The following is a 20,432-nucleotide window of genomic DNA, read 5'->3' on the forward strand; positions in this document are numbered from 1 at the left end:
ATACCTTAACCACATCGCCATACATATATCTCGCCAGCCTGATGACGTAATAGGTATGCTTACTATTTTGTCATTTTTGTGCCTATGAACAAGTGACTGGATCTCCAAGTGGTACAGACTGATTTATCGGCAATGATCAATGGAGCACAAGGGCGAGCACATCGCATGCAAGGAAGACATTAGTGTGTCGGTAACGGTTACACATAGACCTTCAAAAGATATGTCGGGCTGACAAACTTATCGTCAACTAAAACCATTATAGCTTTAACTATTGCAAAGGTATAAATACCATTGGGACTGTGTGCCTAGCTCGTTCTGTGGTGGACTAGCGAATCAACAGGCGTATCTCTCAGTGGACGTCAGACCTTCACAGCCTGCCCCACCGCCTATCTAGTCAGACATTGTATTTGCTAACCGGGGTTCATAAGTTTTAAATTTCATTGAACTTTGCCATTGACATGGGTCAAATATCGCGCGCTTTCATAGTGCTTAGTAGTAGATGGTGCACGCGCCTGAATTTACAAAAATGTCTGTGACGCGACGATTGCGTCAGTGTGTGAGCGGACGACAATCAGACAGGAACCCCCGGGAGAGTAACAGCTCGTTATAGAAAGGTATATGTACCAGCTGATCGTGTTTGGTAATATTGAATATTAATATTTCATTGTGATAAATATTGCCAGGACCGCCATGGGGTACACAGTGTTTTTAGCGTTATGCACGTACGGGATGTTGCTAGGTATGTCACGCGCCTTAAAGGATGGAGACATAAAACTCGTGGGGGGTCGATCGTCGTCCGAGGGGACGGTCCTGGTCTACCACATGTATCGATGGGGAGCTATTTGTGACTTCAGCTGGGATCTTAGGGACGCTAATGTGGCATGTCGTCAGTTAGGTCTCGTGGGTGCCATAGCGTCAACTTCCAGGAGCCGGTTTGGACAAGGAAGACGTAAGTTGAATTATAATATTACATTGTCTATAATAATTAAGATATTATTTAAGTTATTAAAGGAATTTTTTGTTTGCGTTTACCCATTCATTCCACATTTATATCGAATTTTATAACAGATGTCTCTCATTTCCTATTATAAACTATATTCGTTAGTGCTTTTGGTACAACGTTTTCTCTCCTTTCTCTGATATTTATATACCTTCATATAGCTAACTTTACTGTTTAGAATTCAATTGTGTATCAAAAAAAACAAAAAAAACATGATTTACGTATCGTATTCAGGAGAATTAAAGAATTTGATACTCGGCCCAGGTAGTCAGGATCTGCCATAGATTACAGTTTATGAGGTTTTGTATAGCCATTTAATAAGTAGGTTGTGCATACTTCGCCAATCTGATTTACACTTTGAAACAACAGAAATGAAATGACAAATAATGTTTTTGAATCGACTAAGAAAAATATCCTGAAATAAATAAGACTATATCAAGACAAAAATAGGCAGACAGATTTTACGTCAGCATTCTTGCTGACTTAGTAAATATATTTTAAAAAGTTACACATGATTTACGTTCACGGTTGCAGCACATTTTAGCGGGAGGTTACTGAATGTGTAAACACACCGCGAAACGTGCCTAGACTGTAGAATGGCGACTATACACACTGCACCAGTCATGTCAGTGGGCGGACGCTGTCGGAAAGGAACATTTTTCATTCAAAACACATACTTTAAAGTCTGGCTTCATATTCGAAATTCCATCATAAACCAGATTATGATTTATGTGATTTTTTTTATTTGAAGATACTCAGACTTTCAGCAGCTGTCCTTCACAAATTTTTCAAGTTATACTACACAACGTTCCCTTAACATACATGGACATTCTAGATGTGTTTTTATCTTCAGTATATCATACGAGCATCTTTCAAAATATGTTCAGCTTTAAGGAGAAAACGTGCTGTCCTATAGAGGCTTATTGTAAGCTAGATGTCGCGCCAGGCCACATAGATAGGCGGTGTTGTCCTGGCTCCCCTACGTACACAAACAATGGACACACTTGCTATTCAGAAATCAACCATGTAAGCATGCACGGAACATTATCTCTTCTAAAATCTTCCTCATCGTCTCGCTGAATACTTTATGGGATAATCACACGTTTTTACATTAAGGATGCGTAGTACATCGTTAAGAATATTCACTCTTTCTTTAAAAGTATCGAATCCACGGCATTCTTGCTTTTCAAGCCCAAAATTACATAAAAAATGTAAAGAAAACACTTTAAAATTATCTCAATATGCAGTCAATCAAAACTAGCATATAGTAACTTGCTATTTGATGTTATTGCGCTAATGATATTCCGGATATAACAAAATATCAATTGAAATATGATAATTTGTTAACATGAGTCGTGCAAGCATCTCAAATGCCCAGTAACTTGTGGCCATATAAAATCATCAAATACAGATGAAAGTTAACGAACATACACTTTAATGTTTAATATATATATCTACAAGGATAGCTTAAACATGTACTTTGCATGCATATAAGAAAATATATTTAGACCACAGTCAGCTGCATAAGTTGTTTTCTTTCCTCTTCTGAGTGCATGTTCCCTATCGGACGAGGAAGTTTATACCTAAGAGATAGACCACAAGTCAATGTAGGGCGTTTCTAACATACAAAGTTAAAAAGCAGGTTACAAACTCACAAACGGATATATGTAACAGTGTGGGAGTATCAGGCTCCACCAGCTGTCAGGGCCTCGTACACCATAAATCTTAGGCATCTGTCGTAGGCTTTAACACGTCACAATGGGAAACATAGCCACCAATTTCCTTACTTTCTTTCTTCTTATACACCGTGTAACTTGATCAAATGTAATACTCACAAGGAATTTAACAGAGGATGCCATCGGAAATTACTCAATACTATTCTTGTTAAGTCTCTTCCGTTTTTAAAATCCGTGTTTAGTGAAACAATCGTCTTTTTTTAGTTATGAGGTACTTGCAGATCTTTTCTATCAAGCAAACATGTTAAAAGGCTTATGATATGATCTTATAATGTGATGTGCATTCGTTTTAATCATAGCTTACGTTGACAATACACATTGAGCGTGTTCATGCTGTATTCCTGTAGTTTTTGTGTCCTATTTTGTTAGTGATACAAAATTGGAGTAAATGTTGTATAACCTTTAGTCTCGGTGTTTCCCTGCTGCCTCCTATGTTTATAATGAATTTGTTTTTCGTTTCATCCAAGTTTTTTATGTCTCCACTCCCCCCTTTACGTTGGTGGATACATTTTGATGTTGCTGATATCGTAGTTTAAGTTTTGGCGTGACCCCATTAGTGGTATAATTATGTTGATGTTCATGATGTAACTTATGGTTTAATTTATCATGATCATGAACTTGTCGTATAGTGTTGATTTTTAAGTTTGTATGATATATATGTTGAATTTTCTTTTATATTTGAACTTGTTTTGAATTGTACAACAAGGTTATTTTCAACTTATATGAGTTACTCATGTTTTCCTCCTAACTGTCGTGCAATAATAAGCATACATTTCAGTAATTGAAAAGAGATAATATATAACAACGGTTTGGGTTTTGTCCTTTAACTGGCACACTGTTACCTCTGTGTATAAGTTAACATAATTGTAACAAAGTAGACTGTTAAGTGATGAGCGTCACTATAAGTTATGACTGTTTAGTATTGCCAGCAACACCTTTCCATTCATGCTTAGTCGACGCTACATCTGTGTCAATTTCAAATTCTAAGGTGTCACGTATTTAATGTTCCGAAAAGATGGGTATAACAATGGGATCTGGTCTATACTGTAAGCGTACCCTACGTATTACGGCGAGTTAATTTATTTAAAGAGTATAAATCAGTATCACAAGTCATAGTCGGCGATGACGGTGTGCTTTAAAAATGGTACCTCGTATAGGTTTTGAAAGTCTCCTAACTCAACTAGACTTTCGGTATCTATTTAAGTAAAGGGATATCTTAAGGGGCGTGCAAGGGAGTCATGTACATATAATATCAGCAACGCTATCAAGTCATAACGTATAGATCATATAGCAAAATACAAAAACTATGTCAATCTAAAGGGAAAGTATGAAGCGATAAGTAGTAGGCTTCATTTATATTGAATGATTATTCTACATCTCGTCAACCTATACAGCTACGTCTAGTGTGGTATCGTACCCAAGAATGATTGCCCAGGCATTCTTACATCATTATTTAACACGTGTATGTATGTTGTTACTTAAATGTATGACACTTGAACAGCTCTATAAAGCAACCCCCATAGGGATCCAGTCGACCTTGCATTTCCGTAGAATCATTCTCGTCATGCATTACAAAACAATTTAGGATACATAACTGTGAAAAATGAAAGAAACAGTATCTACTACCGTGTATTTTCATTAGACTATACCTCTCGACTGCAAAGAGAGAAAGAAAACATCGACACTGTAGCAGAGCGGGCTTAAAGCACCTAGAGCTAAATGCATTTCGTTATTGTAGCGCTTCTTCTGTTCTTGCTAGCCGCAATCTTTTGTAATGGTGTTTAGTAATTGTTAAAAAATTCTCTTTAGTATATTTATTAGAAAAACCCTAAGATTAACGAATTACCTAAGAACGTTCTTTTTAACCAATAACACCAAGAACTATTACACGTTAAAAGTTTCCATTATAACACCAAGAACTATTACACGTTAAACGTTTCCATTATAACACCAAGAACTAGTACACGTTAAAAGTTTCCATTATAACACAAAGAACTATTACACGTTAAACGTTTCCATTATTACACCAAGAACTATTACACGTTAAAAGTTTCCATTATAACACCAAGAACTATAACACGTTAAAAGTTTCCGTTATAACACCAAGAACTATTACACGTTAAAAGTTTCCATTATAACACAAAGAACTATTACACGTTAAAAGTTTCCATCATAACACCAAGAACTATTACACGTTAAAAGTTTCCATTATAACACCAAGAACTATTGCACGTTAAAAGTTTCCATTATAACACCAAGAACTAGTACACGTTAAAAGTTTCCATCATAACACCAAGAACTATTACACGTTAAAAGTTTCCATTATAACACCAAGAACTATAACACGTTAAAAGTTTCCGTTATAACACCAAGAACTATTACACGTTAAAAGTTTCCATTATAACACCAAGAACTATTACACGTTAAAAGTTTCCAACCGGAAATTGTTCGGGTCTTTCCGTCACACTGCTCGAGTAATCGTAGCCCAATCATTGCTTGGATCATTTTGAATATTTGTGATGGTATGCAACAGTTTCGTTCCTACATAGTGTAGAATATGAGCTACCATGTATCCCATGGAATATATTCAAATAGAACAGTGTTGCATGTCATGTACCATTGTAGATATTGGAAAGATACATTTAAGTCCCCGAGTAAAGGATTTTGCATCTTGAATTGATAGGGAATTCAAGTATCACGCCTCCATTTATTTATACGTAATGCAAAGTCATCGGAAATGAGCACAGTAAGCGCAAATTAATGTGTCAAATATGCAACTAATTTACGGTATGTACTACGTACGCATAAAATGATTCTTCTTTACTGTGAAATCTGTCTTTTTTAACTACGTACATGTATTAGCAACGTATCCTACTTCTGATGTGAAGTACTGCATATATGTATGTACCTAGGTAAACGTTTGTTGTCGTTGGAAGTTTATGATAGAGATGACTTATATAAACTGTCAGTGGGCTGTCAAATATCTACTTTTGTATTTTTAAATGATTATCGCTGCCATTGCTTAACACAATAGTGTTTTACCCTGAAGTGTATGTGAAAGTCAGTACGGCGTACTTGATTTACAATCTCTGAATTTACCCTACAAAAACACATAACGCAAAGGATGACACTAGTATCAGCAATGTTTGACTCAATTGCCATGCTAACATATGAAACCGACATCAACTAGAGATATTTTCCTGTGAACGTCACGCACACTAAACTGGTGACAAAACGTGAATATATGTGCCTTGTTGACTGTGTAAGTAACCTATTGGGAGTATATTCAGATAGACAATGTACAGTGTAACACTGTGTGGCTATACAGTTACATCTGTTAACACTCATCATCTTTGTTAGAAAACACTAGCTAGGCTGAAACGCTTTTGTTCTAAACCCAGGGTCAGTAGGTCGTCGGTGTGTTAGATAGTCTTCTCTTTTTATAGAAACTTCCAGATGTCCACTTGAACAAGCACTGCAAACTTGCAAAAATGCGCATTAAAAAACAACATTAATATTTATAAATATCTGCCAAATCACCAAAATGTATTTGCACCTTTCACTAACAAGGCGTTACTTCTCATTGATAAGTTTCAATTCATTTTCAGAAACTAACCTTCTGCCATGAACATTTATTTAAATGATGAAACATTCACGACTAATATGTTTACTAGGTCTTACATAAGCTTGGCCAAGTGATCATCGAAGCTCGCAACCATCTTTTTACACACCGTAAATCAACAGGTGCGCGTTATCCTAGCCGAACAGTGAGATGATGATAATATTCTCATTTCACTTCATCAACTTTCTCAATTGGAGATTTTATCTGTTTCAGTTTCACACCCACAACAAGTATATGAATGGGAATTTCTGTAATTATATTATGCAATTCTCAAAATAACATATGTCAGCAAATTCTTTGAGCGTAATGTTGCAGTTTTCATAATATGCGTTAATGTCCTTCAACCAATTATTTCTTGTAATGGCTGATTGGTAACAGACAGTAAGCGAAGAAGGTTTGCCATTCGGAATAATTACTAGACATACCTCTCAGATAATCCTATGTGAATCTGTGAGTAAAGGCATCATATGCACGTTGTTAGAAGTGCACCCGTAATGGCACCGAACCACAGCAATGTTAAGTGGACGCCTTAGAAACCTCGTGTGGAATCTCCTTGCTGTCTTATATCTTTCACCATTACTGGTATTCACTATTCAGAATATCTCATAAGACCTTAACATGCACCTGGGTTAAGAATGACGTAATGCGGAGGTATTTTAAAGCAAAGTTTAGCCGTGTTACAGGTGCCTTTGTATCATTAACATTTTACAGGGCAATAGCTCCACATGTGGTGACAATCATCTGATTCCGGTTACTTTATTAAATTGCTTAATAATGATCGTTATCGCAACAGGTTACAGTAAAACGCCCACTTCTATCTCCCTGTTCAGTGCAGAATGATTTCATTCTGTCCAATTTATAAACCAGTCAAAACAACACATCCGTGTTGTTTGTGTTGGTTTTAGCAAGAGTAAATTTGGTGATAACAAGAAACATGATAGTTTGATATGTTATAATTTCCTAACTTTTATAAACCAACTCTTTCTAATTTTCTGTTAAGGTTCGGTGAGTGGTTAAGTAAGGTAATGGTAGGTTATTTGATACCATGTTATTCTTTAGTACACATTTGTGATGTGTAAATCATTCCTATTTATTCATGATTTAAATATGAATGTCGTGAGGATTTAAATGATTTAGAATCATTACTAAACGACAGTTCTTTTCTTCAAAATTTAACGGCTATTAAAAAAATACAGTAGCAAATTCAAGGTCAGTATCTAGACTGTATCTTTACATTGTATCATACGATAAAAATGCTACTTTTAAACGTATGCTTACATTGCGTCGTGGTGTGGTCCATACTATAGGCATTGTATTGTTGTCAATACTACAAAATTGCAGAAATTATTGCTGCTAATTACATATATTGTAAATTATTATCACTACAGTTATAACTTAATATATTTTAAATTATAATTATATGTTCTGATTTTTTTTTATTAAAACATAATATGAAGTGTCTTTTAACCGCAGTTACACGACTGACATCTGGTTTCATTTGTTTAGTTTGATACTGACCTGTCATATATTTTAATTCAATTAACGGTGACCTTAGCCTATTGAGTATTCATAGATAGAATAGTTTGTAAGCGTTGTGACACTGATGTCAAAGATGAGGCGACCCCCAATTCTGTTAAAGCTATATAATTCAAACCTTCAATCATACTTTATATACAAATATTTGACACAAGTGCTCAATCAATATTGATATCAGCCATTGTTTTACTCTCCATACCTGATATAATAGTTGGCGGCTCTTTTTTAATATACACAACAAAAAACAATTATAAAGTTAACCTTCGATAACCAAAATGAATCGCTAGATAATGTGTCAGATTGGGAAATTAAATAAATGACTTTATATAAATATTAACTCCGGGCCCAAAGGTGAACTTTTCGTGCATTGTAAGATAACTCTGTCGTGAGTATACACTCCTATGTACGTTTTAAATAGGTTAGTCAGTTTTTTGTAGGAAATGTTTTCTATCAGTACATAATTGTGAGTGACAGACTCGGGTTTATCACTGAATGTTAATAGCGCTGTCAGAGATCGTATGACCAAACCTTACAAACCTGACAGAGAGGCTGCCTATCCGTGAGACAAAGTCAACAGGAAAACCTCAAGGGATGAATCCTAAACTATTTGATAAGTGAAATATATAAATATCCACAATTTCATCACACTAGGACAACACCGGAACAGAAACTGCATCTGATAGCATACGTGGTAGTTTGAAATGTTAACGTTCTCTACAAGACCACACCAGTTAAAGTATTGGAAGTCAAGCCTCCTGCTATTGTTAGAACATCATTATATTTCCCTATGGGAGCCCCAGACCTCAGAGTAAAAAATACTTTCTTGCGTTTCTTGCAAACTGGCAAGCGTTTAAATGTGTAGAGGTTTTATGCACGTAAATACGGCTTCTCTTTCTGATGTTTTTATCTGCACTCTTCTTTTGTTACGATGTAACTGTTTCAGAAATAAACCCTCATTGTAACAAAACCATATGTTTATTGACGAATACATCTTTTTTACAAATTCATATAAGTAGTGAAATAGAATTACAATTAAAGAAGATTGCGTTGCACAACAGTATCGTTTTCATTACAATTTAAAACATCTCCAAAATTGTCTTGGTATATTTACAAACGGGGTTATATATGTATACTTTAATTAATGTTTATCAATGTAACTGGCTCTGCTGCTGGACTGTCAGTCCCTGAGGTTGGCCGTAGCCTTATACTGGAATTTATTCAGACTAGTTTAATGTTGTTAATTTGTATTGGTGTAATAAGTGAACGAACCTTTCCCCTTTTGCTAATTTTCAACATTCTGAACACATTAGACATGGATTTTAATCTTTTGCCCTTTGGTAACACTGATGAGTACTAAATGAACAAAATGGTACAGGAAAATGTGTACATGTTTTGGCTATCTGCATCAATTAATTTCATTATGAAATAGGTGTTTCTCTAGTTTAATGATTACTCAGACTTGGTCTACCTCCTTATAAAAAAAACAAATATTCGTGTGCATTAAAATGATATCATAAACACTGTGTCTCTATTTCAATACGTTATAATGATATCATAATCACTGTGTCTCTATTTCAATATGTTGAAAAAGGGCGTTAGTTCAGTTTTGTATTTATTTTATGTTTATATTTGAAATGAACCTTTTCTGAAATGTAGCACAGCCAACGTGAATTCACGCCAACATTTGAATTAATATTTCAAATTGTGAAAGACGGAATGGAATAAAAAGAACGAGGTACGCCAGCATAAGAAAACCAGATGTGAAAATAACGTGGTGAGCGAACATTTACGTGTGACGTCACCGTGTAATTGAGGGTGCGCAAGACGAACTTTGCACCACAATCATATAATATTGTGTGACCATCTGTGTTTTATCACTAAAAACCTATTCTGCTGCGTAGTTTCAGTAATATATCATTAATGCACGCGAAATAAAACAATACCATTATAAGGATATTCTATATTATAATATGATATAAAGCAAAATTGATGACATGCAATTAGTATTTCAATTAAGGAGTAGACGTTGCCAGCTTTGAGGTGAACTTCGTGAAAAACTGCGTATCCTGTTAAACAGGCTACGTGAAACAAGTAACATTTCAATGTACGTGCAACATTTAACAGGAATGTCGGCGACTTCCTGTATCACTTCCTCTGCGCAGCATCTTGTCGTAATGACATGATAGTACGTTGTAACTTAAGTCACGAGAATTTACAAAACTTAACGTGACGTAATTGTGAGATTATGTTTCTTGCAAAACTAAAGTGAAGTATTTCAAATTTGCTGAGGAAGTAAGTGTGACTCACAGTGATGGCGTTTCAGAATGAGGATATGCACGTGCAAGCATTCTTTGGTAATAAACAAGACCCGTTTTAAAACATGTACTGTTGACGTATGTAATAAAGTTGTATAAACAAAAGAGCTTTTTTTTACACATTTTATTAAAATCCCCTAAATAATTATTTTGAATTCGACCTGTTTCATTTCATGGTTTATCTGACGTATTTGATTTGTCAATCACAGACACCGAATGATAATGTTGGTATATCCTGTTAAAACTTTATTATTGTGTTTGAGAATACGATATCAATATCATGGGACGTATGTGTACATATATATAGATGGCGATGAACAAAATTCCAAGAGTCTGGATGATGCAAAGAAGTATTGCTCATAGCTGACATCATGACAGGAGAACTCTTGGAAGGTCAACATCCTTTGGGCTTTTGTATACTGAGAATCATACCAATTAGTAAAGGAACGTCAGAAGCACTTTACTGACTCTGCCATCATAACACAACACGTACTAGAATGAATGCATACAAACTCAGTCACCACCACGCCATGTCTTAAACAATTTCCAGGGTTCGTGATGACTTGTGAATTTCTGCTCGTCAGTTTCCTCATATTGAAACCCATCGATGCTATTCTAGGTACTATTCTCTTATCCCAACCTCCTTCGGTACCATCTCGATTTCCATCCAAAAATCGACAAAATTGACAAGACGGTTTTATCGGCACATAATATATAAATGTTACTAGACTTAATATATGAAGTAGGAAAATAAATTTTATATGGAAATTCGGGGGTATATCATAGCATTCTTTCTATATGTGTTTGTGTTAAAAAATAGATTTCGTTCATTTATCTGAAATAATAGTCTGAGATCACAAAATGTGCTGTTGGAACACACCGGGCAAAACGCCTAGTCTAAGTTTGGCGAGTTGTAGGAAAACTAAAATTAGGATAGGGAATAGGGATACTGCCGACATACATTCGCATATCCCAAAATACGTTTGGTTTTCTTCATTTCGTTGAGTCAAAACATCCATTGACACTCCCCGCTACACAGTTTATAATCTAATATACAAAAAGTATTATTATGATAAAAAGGTAAATAAAGAAACCAGCTCTCTCGGATACATAGGCTGTCGTTTGGTATGTCAACAAGACATATTTAGCTACGCCAGGAAACATCTCTCAACTTTTTGTACTTGTGTGAATGGGTTTTTTTTCTTCTTCTTTTTATAATTTTGCACTAAGTTAGACTTTTGTGTAACAGGTGTTGGTACAGATGTGGTTTAGAGTATTTAAAACACGATTTGTTTTTTATGCCAAAAACCGATCAAGTAAGTAAGTAAAAGTAACAGAAACAGACATGTTATGCATTGCTCTTGTTAGTCCTGGTAAAGATCTTTACCAATCAAAATACGTACAGAACCCAGGCACTCCGTCAGATGTAAGCGTACAACGTATCCGCATCCGAGATAAAAACGTTGAATGTTATAAGTTATGATTTAAGGAGGTTTTTGTTTATTGCGTGGACGTGAGTTTCCCCTATTAAATGACGATACAGATTACCACGTAAATAGGTCTTGGTCGTATCATTCTAAGCCGTCAGTACACATGTCAGAATATGTTTGATACGGTAAACAGATACAGCTACAGGAGACAGACTATACTATATTACATAGCGTAATGTTCAGAGGAGATGTCAATTTACATAATCTAAACAACAAAACGAAAAAGCAAAATTCCTTCAGGAGAATGATGAATTTGCACGTGCTCTTAAATCTACAATCATTTTATTTTTTAATATTGGATTTAATGTTTTTTTATAAGCTTTGCACTTCAAAATTAATTTTGCAACATATGCATTTATAATATAAAGTTGGGTATAGTTCTACAACAATATAAATATTATGCACGGAAAAGTGTTTTATATGATTTAACTAGTTAATATATTCATATAAACAATCCTTTATGTCAATAGGCTTCCATAGGACAAGACTTAAACAGGCTTTAAGGATGTTGTCAAATCCCTTTGACATTGTACCATTCTATGTCAATGATATTTGTTGAAACATTTATTGAACTAGTTGATCTCTTCTGCAAAGTTCTCAAACGAACTTAACCAATGCAGCTGTTGTGACATATTATCAGTAATATAAATGTCTAATGTGTCAGATTCCAAGAAATATATTTACAGAAAAGTATTCGTTATGTAATTTTTGAATGATGGGCCGTGTTTAATATTACTTTTAGGTTAAGTTGATTGATAAAAAATATTGTATCAAAAATAAGGCCGAATTTGGAAGTGAAAATCGATATGGAATACATCCAAACGAAAGGGAAAACATCATGACTCCCTACAGAAAAAACGATGTGATTTCCGTGTCAAATTTACATATGTAGGGCATCAATGATTTGAGAACGAGTCTATAATTAAGTGGAGAAATGCTGTGATGTTTGAGGTCATGTAATGAAGTTGACCGTTAAATGTCTTCGGTGTAGATTTAAGTCTTTCATATAGAAAACCCCGACAACGTAGTTTAATGGTCACTGCAATGATCCATCAACAGATTGTGAGATAGAGAATCATCTGAAACAGGTACATTTTGTATACACCTGATACTTATAGCAGTAAGTGAATACGTATAACAGAAAGTGATTTAACATGTAAACTCCTTATACTTATAACATGCTCAGAAAACAACAGACAGTCAGCGAACAACTGTAAAGTAATGCCAAAGGAACACGTGATGCTTTTAAAGTAACAGTAAAAACAATTAAAGCTTTAAAACCCTTTTACATGAAGCATTTGTTGTGTTATTTCAAAGTAAGAAAAACACATTTGATTTAGTCAAGTGGTCTTAGATTGTTGATTTTGCAATAATAGAAGTCTTTTGACAATCTAAAGTTAACAGCAGATATTTGGGAGGTTTGTTTAACGGCCCATCAATCGTTTATTTTCAAGTTGCCAGGCGATTTACTATCAGTGATGCGTACGACAATGATTTGTAACCAATCGCCCTAGTAGTCGAGGATAATACCTTTCAGCTCCCTAATTTCCTCTAAAGGTGTAAATTGGTGGGGCTGACATCGAGTTGACCCTATCCCTTTGAAGCCCCATAGTAGTCCAATGAGCATTCGTTAACGTATGAAGGGATCTATTTAGGTGGTCAGGTCTCAAAGCAAGATCGATCGGAAGGCTCTACGTATGTTCTATGGGATTTGTGTTAGGAACAGATCTAGTATCTCACTGTTTATATAAGGGTAATTCACCGCTCAGAAAATCAGTTAATTAAAGAAAGGACAAATTAGTTCTGATTTGTGAAGCAAATCGGTTTTTTGAAGAACAGCTAATGTGTGTGTGATAGTATGAATCAGGAATTGACGTGTGAGCTATAACGTATACTCTGGAATGTTTGAATGGTAACTTTTGTAATGTAAAAATTACCATGTGTAGGACGTCAAATTTGCAAATAAATACATTTGTACTGACAAGGTGACAAAGAGGATATCAGGTCGTTTAGTCCTCATACAGTTGGTGTTGCTCACATTGATTTCGACCATATCACCCAGTGACCTTAGACAATGAAGGATTCGTGTAAAATGTTTTTGTGATTGTTCTTTTGGTTAATAGTTAAGTATCGCAAGTAACCAAGACTGCGTCATTGAGCGATCGTATATGTGTAAACCTTATCGTTTGGGCCTTTGAGGGCATATGTTTACTTCCTATCGCATTGCCTCCTCTGACGCGTTCTTGTAAGAGTGATCTCTTTAAATTTTTCCTCGGGACAAGCAGATAGAGACTAATCCAACTAATTAGAAATCTACCATCTATTTGCAATAAAATATTTTTTTCCAAAACAGGATCATTACGAGTGAATGTTAATTAATGCAATGGAATAGTCATTTTATTTATTAATCATATTTAGATGATCAATATATACATACAAGAAATAATGTTGCAAAATGCCATTGCTTTAACAGCCAATATAAAAATTGTATCTATTATTATAAAGTGTAAGTGCCCTCAACATTGCATATCGATATGTATTATCTTGGTATACACTTTATCTCTGATAATGTCGTTAAAATAGAGTTATCACCAAAGCACATTCCTAAAATATGTTAAATGTAAATTGCTTTAGCCAGTGAATAGGCTAATGGTCGTGATGATAGACTTTGTGGCTGTGTTGTCTCTAAATCCGATTATATGAAGAATCTGAATGACCCTGTGTTAATGTATCTATCATCTATGACAATACAGATTTAGTTGCGTTTCAATACAAATACACGAAATCCTGAAAATGGTTGGAATGCCAAATTCCATCAGTGATCATCAGTGTCGTCATATAAATACTTTGTTTGAGTCTGACTAATGTCATAATATCAGTCGATGCTTTGATATTTGTTGAAATCTGGTATATCAGTTGTAACAGTTTGACAGAATAAATCGGAAGATAAATCTGAATACCCATCACCACAATTACCTCACTCTGGAATCCACTGTGTATATGGCCATGTGGTTGTCTATCGCCACAATCGTAACCTCTCTGCATGTACCATCCACTTCCTGTTAATTTATCATGGCATGCTCAATTGACAATCAAAGAATGTGCTGCCAAATTAGGGTGGATTATGTAGTAGTTGTAATGAGCTTCACAAAAGTGTTACAAGGGGCACCTGTTCGATCAAAGGACCAAAGCACGTCTCGGTAGACCAGTTAATTGCGATATCACCCGTGTGTGCATTGCTGAAGGACATCTGGAGGCGGTAATTTGTGCAAACACTAAGCTTATGGTAAACAAGATCCTTCTGCAATACAATAAGTGAAAACAAGTAGGGTATGGTTTTGATTAAATACCTAATTATCGCATAATTAGGATATGAATATCATATATTGCTTGAACAAATGACATGTGTTGTGACATAATTTAAGTGTAAAATGTTTGTGTTGTACATGAAAGGATTTTTTTCTCATTAATTGAAGTCTGCTGTTTTCATCTTTTGTATAGATGTTATATATTAAGATCACAAGAATTTTAAGCGAAAAGTGATGAGTAACAGTCATAACCAGTCTTTTGTCATTGAATAGAAGAAAACAATTTTACTCAAATAACAGGGATTTACAAAACGTGCATAGCAAATAAATCAAACGATTAATGGAAACAAATAATTAAGTATATATATCTAACATCTCTTTAGTAAAGCATAACATACAAGATTCCAGTATTTCATCAGTATCATTGTTAATGCTTTGGAGTCCCTATAACGCATTGCATTGGGTAGGTTGATAGTTACTATACAGGGTGTAATATAATTCGCAAGTATCATACCAAACATATGAATACAGGTACACTTATTTGTTCTAAGTCAGCAAACTAACTCGTAAGCGTGCTTCATACATATAGAATTATAGAAAACCTAACCGGGACATTCAATTATCCAAGGTATATTTCCACATATCTTACCATAAATAATATGACTTTTTTGTACGTACCCTGTAATTCTATATAAATTATAATGTATAACACATATCTATGAAACGTTTCGGTAATTAATCTACCAAAGAATATAACAATTTTGAAAATGTATTATCTTAAATATGTGAACGTTTTAAATTAAATTAAATGACGATCATTTGAAATTGTATATGCTGCCTGGTGTAGGTTTGGTATATGATGTAAATTGATATGGTTGTGAAATCAATTATTTATCATATGGTCATAAAAACATACATCATCGAATTAATCAACCAAATAATTAACGTTAAGCTTACACAGGTTTTCCTTACACAAATTAGTTGATGGGAGTTTCGAACGCGATTTGATTCATGATATATATACAATGTAGATTTAATTTATCAACTCAATCATCATTTGCTAAATGTGGTGTACCAAAGTGCGATGAAATGGAAGTCTGGTATTGGTGTGGTATGACTGTGACTAATGTAACAGGTCTGTCTATGCATATTATAAAGTCACGACATACCAGTCATACTTCAGACCCGCTATTAACAGCCATATCAGTCATAACCGAGCGATCCAATTAAAACGTGGGTAGGTGGCGCCACATGTTGCAGGCACACCCAATGATAAACCCTCAAAACGTTAGCGTCATGACAATGTGTGGCCCAGTAAAAATAGCTATGTATCTTGGGATGTACTAATCTTGATCAATATTTATGTCTGTTATTATACACCAACATCACCTGTGACTGAAAACCAGCATCACCTTTTAAAACTGAATTAACTGAATTAACCCCACAATGACATCAAAACGTTAGCGTCATGACAATGTGTGGCCCAGTAAAAATAGCTATGTATCTTGGGATGTACTAATCTTGATCAATATTTATGTCTGTTATTATACACCAACATCACCTGTGACTGAAGACCAGCATCACCTTTTAAAACTGAATTAACCCCACAATGACATTAAGCGTTACGATAAATTGGAATACAAAATAAACTAGGAAAATAACGTTCAATCATCAACGTTAAACTAAACCTTAAACACATGTTTAAGATGTCTTTTGACGCCTGTCAGTGTTTCAATGCCCACTGTCACGTTATGCGGTCGATGGACTGAGTTACGGGTGTCATCCTGACCTCGGAAGTCACGCATACAATGGCGGCTGTCGGTATTTATGACAATGTGTATCGTCTACTTGAGCAGGTTGTCAGTAAATCCGGCTGAAGATGTCAACCGGACAATGCTGATTTTCAAAGTTTTAAAACGGTTGCCCATTGATATTTTTTTACGTATTCCGTATGTCTATCCAATTGTTAAACAAGTGGTTAACACTTCGGACTTCCACGCAGGCGGCCGGGGTTCGATCCTCGAAGTCGTCGCACGCATGGAATATAAGAGAAAATGTGTTTCTCCTGCCCCCACAACTCCAACAACCTAGGTAGAGTGTAAAATGGTCTGGGGTGGATGTTGCGTTATCTGTGCTGTATCATTCAAGTGAGGTTGCACTATAAAAGATGCCGTTGGAAGCACGGTCCCACTACAAACAGAGCACAATAAACCTCCAGCACACACGCAGGTATACACACATAGGCAGATATTAGCCAGGTGGCATATGACTAGAAGTTAGCTCATGAAAAGGCAGCTCCTGCGAATCCCTCAAAATAAATTGTATTGATTAATGTATATCTATGTACTGTAAAGCACTTTAGAGTGGTTTATGTTAGCTAGATAGGGCGCTTTATCAAATGTTGTGTATTATCATTATTATTATTATCAGTGCGAGTTTCGTTGCCATATCGCCTTGGTAACATGCTATGCCCGGTGACACCTGATGACGCCCCACTTGCCCTATCCTCCGGATGATAAATACCACATTACCTCTACATAATATCTCAGCGTAACGAGGACACATTGTCGTTAGTTAAACTATGTCTTTTTCTAAATGACTGGTGATTGTCATTACTTGAAGATATGTGTCCGATAACAGAGGCGATCGGTGGGGATGAACGGGAGCACCCTTCACCAAACACCTACCGGTAGAAAGATCGTGAGCCCTTCAGTAACACTGTGATCATTGGACCATTGGATCTAGTCCCATAGGGTCTCTACCTGACACTCGTAAATCGTACAGAACATTGAGATCGTGCAATTTCGGACTCATTAATTAAGGCATAGTTCTAATCTTAATGTGTCAGTAGCACATCGACCTATTCCATGTATTAAGCACTTCTTTAGCACATGGTACAATTGACTTATTTCATAATGCAAATGATGAAAGGGTTATTGTACGTGTACAGATCATCAGAACTATTACAAATATCAATATAGCCTTAGTAAATGAGATGATTAAGTATTAATTATTAAAATTACACTGCTGCGAGACAAAATACTGATTTCCATATAAACAAAGTGTTCTATTACACAAAGTATTCTATTACACAAAGTATTCTATTACACAAAGTATTCTATTACAAAAAGTATTCTATTACACGAAGTATTCTATTACACAAAGTATTCTATTACAAAAAGTATTCTATTACACAAAGTATTCTATTACACGAAGTATTCTATTACACAAAGTATTCTATTGCAAAAAGTATTCTATTACACAAAGTATTCTATTACATGCTAACGAGGTTTTACCCTAGATATGTTCATCATCTTTGTTACAGATATATGTAATTACACATATAAAATAAATGCATAGATTTTACGTATCTACATTTATATATTAATACGGAATCAAGACTAATTTACAATTTTACATATTTTTATGAATGATAATGTTAATGGTAACCTTTACTTTTCAGGTTTAAAATGGATGTCGTACATGCACTGTCGTGGGAACGAGCGCCACCTGACCGAGTGCCGGTATCCTGGGTACGGACGGGGTACAAGATACCGATTCTGCTCTGGCCGACACACGTCTGCTGGTGTTAAATGTCGTACGCCTGTTACCACAACCTCCTCCACTACCATCAAGATCACAACCCCAAAAACAACCACTAAAACCACCACTCCGAAACCCTCCGTTCGTGCCATTGATACTGGTCCTGCTGCACTCATGGACGGTCGCGACTCCGGTTACGTTATTCTTCCAAATATTAATCCCGAGTCTTCTCTCTCTATCAGAGATCAGAGTCATAATAGCGTGAATGGAGTTAATGATGAGGTCTCGCAAAACAGGATTTTGTTACCTGCTACTCCTGCTCCAACTGCTAGACAACCTACTACAACAACTACGACAACACAAAAGCCAACAACTACGACAACAACAACTACAACACCTAGACCGACAACCATAACAACAACAACAACTCCGAAACCGACAACCACAACACCAAAACCAACCACTACAACAACTACAACAACTCCAAAACCCACAACACCAAAACCAACCACTCCGAAAGCAACAACCACAACTACAACACCAAAACCAACCACTCCTAGACCGACAACCACAACTACAACACCAAAACCAACTACAACTACCAAAAAACCTACCCCTCATCCAACAACACCTAAACCAGTGACTGCAACGCCTAGACCTATAGAGCCTACCCCAGCGGCTGACGACAATAAAATTCAAGTGCATGCTGTAAGCAGCTCTGTAAACGACCCGAACGCTAATTCGATTGATGTCTTGATCAATAATGTTTTAGATAATTCTATTGTACCTGTTATTGAAGAAACAACATCAAGACCAACTACACCAAAACCGACAACAACAACCACAACTCCGAGACCGACTACAACAACAACGACGCCTAAACCGACGACAACCCCGAAACCGACGTCAGCTTTACCGAGGCCGACAACACGACGGGCTGCCATTGACAACATAGGACCTAGGGAAGCATCAACACGACCACGACTTCGGATCAATGGGTGGGTCATGGACAAGCTCCTCAAACGATGGGTGTTGAAGCTTCGTAATGGCAAAATACTAGTGGCAAAACCAGGAACAGTAGCAGAAAGGAAAACATTTGCTCAATATATCGCACTGCGTAAAGCAAGACTTGGCGAAAGTACCCCAGCTCCTTCAACTACGACTACGACGACGACGACAACAACAACAACACCATCGGCAAGAGAGGACGAGATGAAGGCCGATTCTGCTGTGACGCCGGCTCCTAGCTATAACAGCATCAACGGCTTGAATTCGGGATATGCAGGAGCGTCACGTAACCAGGTCGGTGAATCACAGAGACAGGATGAAAGGAACGGTCTGACAGACGACAATAGGATTTACCCTAATGGCATGGAACGGTACAGAAATGGAAGTACAGGAACAAGGCACAGGCACCACCATGGCAGACATAGACCTTCTACAGGAGTAAGTATATATATATATATAATTGGTGGTTCTAGCTAGCGACGGAGTGAATTCTCTTTGCATGGAAATAGCAGAAAGATGAATTATAACTATTGAATTTAACATTTTAATTAAACTTAATAGCTTAACTAACATCATCCAATTGCTGATTAGTATTTTTAGCGAACACTAAGAATCTGGGCATCCAATCATTTGGTATCGCACTAGCTCTCTTATTAAAAAATTGAGGTTTTTAAATAAGATCAGCTAAGAAATGCTTTTTAATATCTCTGGCAGCGCTATATTACAGCTTCGAAAATAAACTTCAATTTTGGACTGATAAAGATCTTATTTTCAAACGTGAAAACGGGCAAAGTATTAGACCATTTCAATTATTAGAATACATAATACTATACATTGGAGCGATTTTCACTATTTAACAACGGTCACTGTAGAC

The 20,432-nt window shown here is 35.9% G+C and overlaps 2 protein-coding genes across 2 annotated transcripts in view; both read left to right on the plus strand.

Moving 5' to 3' along the window:
• On the plus strand, window positions 1–19,505 carry LOC110457156 (soluble scavenger receptor cysteine-rich domain-containing protein SSC5D-like). Its single transcript, XM_021508270.1, has 3 exons — window positions 1–949; window positions 18,471–19,258; window positions 19,350–19,505. Exons 1-3 carry the CDS (start codon window positions 691–693, stop codon window positions 19,503–19,505), a joined length of 1,203 nt encoding a protein of 400 aa, XP_021363945.1. The 5' UTR covers window positions 1–690.
• LOC110457158 (lysyl oxidase homolog 3-like) overlaps window positions 19,026–20,432 on the plus strand; it is a 16,404-nt gene continuing 14,997 nt past the window's right edge. Inside the window, exon 1 of the mRNA XM_021508272.1 lies at window positions 19,026–19,996. Coding sequence (XP_021363947.1) covers window positions 19,556–19,996 — 441 coding nt within the window. The 5' untranslated portion in view covers window positions 19,026–19,555. The remainder of the gene's footprint in view (window positions 19,997–20,432) is intronic.

The sequence above is a fragment of the Mizuhopecten yessoensis genome, unplaced genomic scaffold, assembly GCF_002113885.1.
Source record: "Mizuhopecten yessoensis strain PY_sf001 unplaced genomic scaffold, ASM211388v2 scaffold9033, whole genome shotgun sequence".
Classification (NCBI taxonomy): Eukaryota; Metazoa; Mollusca; class Bivalvia; order Pectinida; family Pectinidae; genus Mizuhopecten; species Mizuhopecten yessoensis.

What these genes read in the sequence shown, in the direction of transcription:
- LOC110457156 (XM_021508270.1), top strand. Translation starts at nt 691, where the DNA reads ATGGGGTACACAGTGTTTTTAGCGTTATGCACGTACGGGATGTTGCTA. An exon ending in CCGGTTTGGACAAGGAAGAC is followed by an intron (nt 950 to 18,470) that starts GTAAGTTGAATT and finishes TTTACTTTTCAG; the next exon opens with GTTTAAAATGGATGTCGTAC. An exon ending in ATAAAATTCAAGTGCATGCT is followed by an intron (nt 19,259 to 19,349) that starts GTAAGCAGCTCT and finishes CTGTTATTGAAG; the next exon opens with AAACAACATCAAGACCAACT.